The sequence below is a fragment of the Nelumbo nucifera genome, chromosome 1 (assembly GCF_055504915.1).
Source record: "Nelumbo nucifera cultivar China Antique chromosome 1, China Antique-T2T, whole genome shotgun sequence".
Lineage (NCBI taxonomy): Eukaryota > Viridiplantae > Streptophyta > Magnoliopsida > Proteales > Nelumbonaceae > Nelumbo > Nelumbo nucifera.
This window is the reverse complement of record NC_142649.1, coordinates 131,040,605-131,048,686: the sequence shown is the minus strand read 5'-3', so window position 1 is coordinate 131,048,686 and position 8,082 is coordinate 131,040,605. Positions and strand designations below refer to the sequence as shown.

Here is an 8,082-nt window from a genome sequence, read left to right as displayed (position 1 = left end):
TTTGCAGCCTCCCTTTTTAGATCTTGATGTCCCTATTGCTATTAGGAAAGGTAAACGGAAGTGTACTGCACATTGCATTTCCAAACATCTTTCCTATGGCCTTATTTGTCCTTCATATTATGCCTTTCTTTCTTCTATTGCTTCTAACCCTATACTTAGGTCTGTATCAGAAGCTCTTACTATTCCAGAATGGAGGGATGCTATGAGAATTGAAATAGATGCTCTGCACAAGAATGACACATGGTAAGTGGTTGATTTGCCTGAAGGAAAGAAGCCAGTGGGATATAAGTGGGTGTATACCATTAAATATCATGCTAATGGCTCCATTGAGAGGTACAAAGCTCGGTTCGTTGCAAAAGGCTATACACAAACTTATGGGATTGACTATCTGGAGACTTTTACTCCTATTACAAAGATGACATCTATGCAGGTTCTACTATCTTTGGCAGCCCATTCAGACTGGCATCTTTATTAGTTAGATATGAAAAATGCATTATTGAATGGAGAATTACATGAGGAAGTTTATATGTCTCTCCCACTAGGGATGTATGGCACAAACATGAAGGGAAAAGTGTGCAAGTTGAAGTAGTCTCTATGTGGACTCAAATAGTCACCTAGGGTGTGGTTTGAAAGGTTTAGGGCTGCCCTTATTAAGTTTGGTTAAGTACAAACTCAATCTGATCATACCCTCTTTGTAAAGATGAGAGATTCATTGGTGGTATATCTCATAGTCTATGTTGATTATATTGTAGTGACTGACACTGATGTAACAAGGATTGATGACCTTAAATCCTTCATATAGAGTTTGAGATCAAAGATCTTGGGGAGTTGAAGTATTTCCTTGGCATTGAAGTGGCTTGGTCTAAGGATGAAATATTTATTTCTCAGTGAAGGTACGTGCTGGACTTGCTCACTGAAACAAGCAAAATGGGTGCAAGACCAGTGGCTACTCCTATTGATATGAGTCATAAACTTTCTACCTCTAATGGAGAATTGATGAAGGATAAGAGAGTGTTTCAAAGGTTACTAGGGAAACTGTTATATCTTTGTATGACTCGGCCTGATATTGCATATGTTGTTAGTTGCATTAGCCAGTTCATGCATGCTCCCAAGGACACTCATATGGCAACAACATAACGGATTTTATGTTATTTGAAGAGTACTCCTGGGAAGGGCATTCTGTTTGCTAAGCATGGTCATATGAAACTGAAGGATTACACAGATGCTGACTGGGCAAGAAACATTGATGATAGGAGGTCAACTTCGGGATACTATAGTATGGTGGCAAGTAATATTGTTTATTGGAGAAGCAAGAAATAATTTATTGTTGCCAGATCTTCAGCTGAAGCCAAGTACAGGGCTATGGCTCATGGAGTCTTTGAGTTACTTTGGCTTCGATCCCTGATGGAGGAACTAGGTGTTGAGTATGATAAGCCATTAATGCTATATTGTGATAATCAGGCTGCCATCAACATTGCCCATAATCCGATACAACATGGTAGAACTAAACATATTAAAGTTGGCAGGCATTTTATCAGAGAAAGAGTGGCTTCTGGAGAAGTTTGTCTACCATTTATTACATTTGAAGAACAGTTACCTGACATTCTTACCAAGGGAATCTCCAAGGCCAAACTATAACATGGCACTGGCAATCTGGGCATGATTGACATTTATGCAATGCACAGTTTGAGGGGGAGTGTAGAAAGAATGGGCCGAATGGCCCATAGGCTGTTCTTATTTATTTATGTTTCTATTTCTTTTGTCAATGGGCCTTTAACTAATGAGCCTTTTATGTTTCTTTGTGTTTATGTTTAATTAAGTTAATCGCCCAATTAAGGGCCTCTTTGTAAATACAAAAACTTTGTAAATTACTTTTTAATGAAAGGACTAGGGAAGGGAGAAATGTTCGAACAACTAATCTCTCAAAATCCTATTGCCGCCAACTTCTTCTTCTCTCTTTGCTTGTTGATATCTAATCTTTTTCACAACTTTTTAAATCAGTCCTCTCATTCTTTTGGACCGTTTTTCTTCTCAAGACAAATTGACTGTGTTTGTTTTTATTTGTTTTTGAAATTACAAGAAAAAAGACAAACACAAACAGATGTTCTAAACCAATGTTTTTGCTTTTGTTTCAAAAAGCAATTTATATTTTGAAGCCATCAAAATGATGGGGTTTGGAACAAAAACAACTTTTATTATATGATTTATGAAACATGATATTAAATAACCACATGAAAACTTGTTCTTTAAATTAGAAAATCGAAAACATGTTTTTAGTTTTAGCTTCGAAACCAACTTATTTTTTAGGGGGCATTCTTTTTCTGGATTTTGAGAGGGGGAAAGTCAATGGAATTTTGATTTCCATTTACCAAGAATCCCGTGTTCTTTTTTCAGATTTATGTGGGGACCAGGGAAAGTTTATTTTCCTGGGTATCACTTACTTGGTTAAGTGGTACACATCTCCTAGGTGGGTAAATAACTTTCCCATCTAGGGGGAAAATTGCCAACATTTGAATGGAACCAAAATGCCCCTTTTAATAATGGATTTTTATGGCTAAAATGGTCATTGCCTTATTTACATGGGAAATTAAAGAACATGTGTAAATGTACTTACCCGAATAAGTCTTTCTTGGGAAACACTTACCCAATTAAGTACATTTACCTAGGTAAATAATTTACCAAAAAGCAAATAGAGCCTTATTTATTTTTAGAATTTTAAATAAAAAAAATAATTCACATTGACCCCCTTTAATTAGCCCATTTGGACAAAGTAATATTAACATAAAATAAAAAATCCTGTTTCAACAATTGTATTGAATTTCTAAAGATGACCACCTGGTTTGAATTTCAACAATGGAACATGCTAGGCATAATAAATCGTACCTAATAACAACAATGGTACCAAAAACAACCTTATTTGCAATCACTCCAATCTCGTAAATATACTTTCTGATTTATTGACATAAGCTGGGTTTTCAAGAAAAGATTTATTGACATAAGCTCAGGGCCTTCAATGATCTTGTTGATGAACTCTTGAACCGGACCTAGAGACAGGGAAGAAGCTAAGCTCTGTCCTTTTATAGTCCCATGATAAAAACATCTGAACCGTCAAAAAGGAAGTATTAGAACCCGAAGGTGGACCCATTAAAGTAACAAACTGGTCGGAGGGAATTGATATCCATATGGTTTCCTACCGTTTTGGGCCCTACAAAGCCCATGCAGCCCAAAATTTTCAAACTTTGAATTGAAAGAAAAAGAAACGAAAGAGAAAGAAGACTCCTCGCTTTTCCAACGGCTATGGCGATAGCTCTCCACCCTCGCAAGAGAGCAATAATAAAAGGCAGAAAACCCTCAAAAGCCCCTCCATCTTTTCCTCGTCTTCTCACAATCTTCAGACAAGATAATTCCTGCAACCAGTCAGTCTGAGAGAGACTCAGATGATGAGCTCAGTCATGGATTCCACCCCTCCGTCTCGTCGTTCGGAACCCCGCCTGCGTATCAAATCGGCTTCTCGATTTGCTCGAACGGAGGATTTCGGTGCTGATGCCGAGGACATCCCACACTTCTCTGTTGAAGTCATCCCTTCTTCGCCTAATGTAACTCTATCGCCCTCTCTTCTCTCTCGGCAGGGGGTTCCTCTTCAAGAGCTTCTGCTCCTTTCTCCTTCTTCCCATTCCCCCCTAAGAAGATCCAAATCACGGCTAAACGAAAGGACAGAAATGGCAGAAGAGCCAATTGATCAGTTGGGTTCTCGCAGGCGATGCAAGAGCAGAGCTTCTTCAATGGCTGTATTGGGCTGTGCGTCCCCAAGAAACGGCCGGCGGACACGGAGGCGATTGGAGCAAGAGATTCGAGAAGAAAAGGATGTGGGTTTGGGAGTTGAGATTGGAAAAGCAAGAAGAAGAAAGAGCACTCGATCCTGTAAAGAAAATCCGAGTATAGTCCCTTCAGTCCGTTCTCCAAGTATGTTCAATTATCCCCCTCCTTGAATCTTCCCTTTGAGGTTTCTTTCCGTTTCATTCGTGCCCGTTCTAATGCTCATTTTGGGACCCAGAAACCGGCGATGATGATCCGTGTAACCTAGATCATATCTGGCAGCTGATATCCGACCAGGTTATGTGGAAGGATGTAGCTAAGTCGAGCCTCTGGTTTGGCTTTGGGTCTCTCTGTTTCTTGTCTTCTTGCTTTACAAGAGGATTAAACTTTAGGTATTGTAAAGCTCCACTCCATCTACTATTCTACTAATTTGCAGTGCATGAAGATAATCAATAAATCAATTGTCAACTTTTGCAGCATTATCTCTGCAGTTTCTCAACTGGGACTTCTGTTTTTGGGTGCATCATTTTTCTTTAACTCAATCTCCCAAAGGTAGAGCTCCATTTTCTCTTTATCTTTTATCTCTTTCCAATCGTCCTCCTCTGTTTCCTGACCTCTTAGATGTGATCAAGTTACAGCCACGAGGATCACAAGAAGCAAGAGTTTAAGCTGAAAGAAGATGACATTTTGAGGGTAGCTCGAGTAATGCTTCCTGCTGCAAACCTTGTAATTGCAAAGACAAAAGAGCTTTTCTCAGGGGAGCCGTCCATGACTCTCAAAGTAAATAACAACTAACCTTCCTACTTCATCCCCATCTTAAGGTTGCCCAGGTTGGCATTTAACGTTATCATTTTATCTGGTTGCAGGCAGCACCCATCCTCCTTTTTGGAGCTGAATATGGTCACTTGATAACCCTGTGGAGACTATGTGCAACTGGTAAAATTCAGTGCCTCAGATCTACCACCCAATTTCTTTTTCCAGTTCATTTGGAATTCTCAATTATATTGTTGTTTCCATTATGTGCAACTCCATAATGGAATTTGTAAATTTGAGCAGGTTTTTTTGTCAGCTTCACTGCCCCCAAACTATACTCTTGCCACTCTGAGAAGATAAAAAAACAAGGTATATGGGAATGGGACCTGCCCATGTGTATATCTATAGGGTTCTGCATGTAATATAAATAATTTGATTGTTTTCTGTCTCTGGTATTGTTCAATCCTAATATGGAGAAGATGATTTTGACTAAGCAGTTGAAAACTGGAGAAGTTGGATGAGGGAAAAATGGGTAGCTTGCTCCCGCAAGAAGATTGTGGCAGCATCTGCAGCTACTGTCCTTTGGAATTTGTCCTCTTTAAAGACACGCATGTTTGCAGGTATTATCATGTTCCGTTTGTCATATCACTATATGTTAATTGAAACAACTCCTTAACGTCCATAGTTGGGCATATATCAGAATTCAAATTTATCCAAATAAATTTGGATATGATCAGCAAATAAACTCCAAATGGTTTCCAGACCTTGACCCAAAGTTGCTAATGTCCACTACAAGATGCAAATAAGTGACCAAACCAGACACTTTTCTCCTTTAATTTGCTATTTTGGAAGACCTTTATTTATCAGCTACAGAAATGTGAAAATTAGAGATTTTTAGCATTTTCTTGCATGAAGTGACCCCTCTCAATCGGATTCTTGTTTTCTTGGACTATGAGCTTTAGCACATTGGCTGATCTTGGTATATACCATATACCCTTAGTATGTAAACATAAATAGCTACTATATACATCATTCCTCCATGCACAATTTGCATATACAAACATGTTTGCCAGATGTATCTGGTAGGGGTCTCCTTTTTAATTTAATATGTTTTTTTAGTGTTTATTTTGTTGGTAATACTCCGATTCCACCGACAACACTCACAAGTAGAAGTGAAAGAATTGGAAGGGGAAAAGCATCAGCAGCAACAGGACTCGGTTATAGTAACTGAAATAGAAGAGCAGCAGCAGAAGCAGCAAGCCTTAGTTGTTGTAGCCCAAGAGAGATCAAACAAAAGCAGTTAGCTTCAGCCCGTTTCTTTTACTAAGATATGAGGCTAGCATCTATGTATAAAATTTTGCAATGTTATGCTGGTGGTCAGTATATTGATTGTTACATAAAACAAATAGAATGCTCTTTTCTATTTGAGTAGAAACATTATGTTTCAAGGATGGTGGTCGGTATGCTGGTGGTCAGTTCCTCTACCTCTACTAATTCAATTAGCATGGAAAAAAAAACAAGCGTCTATTTTATTTTAATCTATCATAACAGGCAAACTGCAGCTGAGGGCTGAGGGCCAAACAATCGAGATAAACTACCTTCTAAAATTAAACATGACAACAGATCATCAGATGAAAACATTTTTCTCAAACCAGTAATCTAGAACACGTTTTTTTGTTTTAATTTAAAAACCAATCTGTTTTCATTTTAACTGTTTGTGCTTTTACTGCAGAACTAAAATAACCAGTAATCTAGAACAACATTATGTGCTTTTCAATGTGAATTGTTGTGAGTTTAAAAATCAAATCAAAAGTCGGTTCTTAAAATAAAAAAAATATATATACAGAAAAACGTATTCTTAAATTATTGATGTGAGAAAACTGCTTTCAATTAACGATTTGTCATCATGAATTAAGATTTTGATAATAGTTTTGTGGGTGTTTGGCATCAATGTCGTTTTCTGAGAAAGTGGTGTCATATACCACATCAGAGAGCGGTGCTTCAAACAACGCTCTCTTGTTTGGTATCGTTTTTCTAGAAAAAAATATTGTTCTAGACCATTCCTTGGAAATTGGGGAAGTGTGGTATGAAGCAACGTCAAATTCAATGTTTTCTGAGAAAACAGTGCGTTGCTGACAACGGTGCAATGATGTGGCATTATCTTGGACGTTGGATAATGTAGATTCAATGTTGAAAATGTTGTTGCCAGTACTGGTAGCAAACAAAACCAGTGCTATTTTCTCAGAAAATGCCTATGTGGCAGCATCGGTTCCAAACAAAAAATAAACGATGGTATTTACAACTCCACATGCCCAGCACTGTTTTTACAAGAAAACGGTGCAATGTTCCCAACACCGATGCCAGACCTACTTCGTAAAACAAAATCAATAGGATCGTTCCTCCCAGAAAACAAAAAACACTGTTCAAGAACGTTTCAATTTTTTTGCTGAATGGCCACTTCAAAAGGATGGCGCATATGGGCTTTTATCAAATTCATCTTCGCCCTATAAAACAGTCAAAAACGGTTTTGGTTTTTGAATTAACTTCTTAAATTAATTTGGGCCCTCCAATTCTGACTTCCAAAATTTCTTCATCCACTCTTTAGTTTCTTGACCATTCAACCCTGCCTGGACCGGTTGCAGGATTGGACCTGTTTTGAAAATCTCAGAATCTCAGCTACATGTTTTCGTTTCCCCCGACCACACAAATGCACATGGTAGGTAGGAGTCAAAAATGACAATAAAAGGGGGCATTTTAATGGCATACCGTGGGGGAAGCAACTGTAGAAAATTGCTTTCAGCGCAGTCTAGATTCCAAGGCCATACGCATTGAAAAAACGTAATATAACCAGACTCTGAGCAATCTAGTATATGTTTGGCATCGATGTAGAAAAACGTTGCTGTATATGTGTAGGATAGAAGCACCATTTTTGGAGAAACGATGTCTTTTTTTTTTTTTTTTTTAGAAACGTTGCTGCCAAGTAGGGCGTTTCCAATCTGAGAAAATGCCAAATTTGGCATTGTTCCAAACTACGCCTTCTCGATTTCCAAGATGTAACTTGAAACACCATTTTTTATGAAAAAACGGTTCCAAATATATTGACATTTTCTGAAGCACCATGTTTTCCAATATGACACTGATGTGTCACCGTTTTCTGGAGCAATGGCATCGACACCAAACAGACGCCTAGGTTTTAATGTCTGAAAGTGGAATGAAACCGTCATGAATTGAAATCTGGCTAATCGATTAGGTGAGAATCAATGTGCTGCAACTTGTGGGCACCAAATTTGCTGCTCAGTTCTTGCCTTGTTAGTAGACCCACATAGCACAAAGAAGCTCTTCTTGGTTTTGGGGGCACCAAACGAAGCAATAGTTTAGCAGGGAACCATCACCATTATTTTTTTCTAAATCTCTTAGTTTTGGCATTTCATGTTTAATGTTCAAGGCTTTAAGCTTGTTTCTTAAAATCACAAAGATCGTACATTTTCCAGGCAATGATGGTGAAAGTAGACA

At 38.2% G+C, this 8,082-nt stretch overlaps 1 protein-coding gene across 2 annotated transcripts; it reads left to right on the top strand.

Annotated features, from left to right (window-relative positions):
- Positions 1-3,301: 3,301 nt before the first annotated feature.
- LOC104608159 (reticulon-like protein B17) lies at positions 3,302-6,004 on the top strand. 2 transcript variants are annotated; one of them, XM_010274053.3, is made up of 8 exons: positions 3,302-3,963; positions 4,055-4,208; positions 4,294-4,368; positions 4,455-4,596; positions 4,683-4,752; positions 4,873-4,938; positions 5,067-5,189; positions 5,689-6,004. In XM_010274053.3, the coding sequence occupies exons 1-8, from the start codon at positions 3,438-3,440 to the stop codon at positions 5,871-5,873; spliced, it is 1,341 nt and encodes a 446-aa protein (XP_010272355.1). In that variant the 5' UTR covers positions 3,302-3,437; the 3' UTR covers positions 5,874-6,004. The 2 variants fall into 2 exon arrangements, with proteins under 2 accessions (XP_010272355.1, XP_010272354.1); XM_010274052.3 differs by having other exon boundaries at positions 4,449-4,596.
- Positions 6,005-8,082: the final 2,078 nt, after the last annotated feature.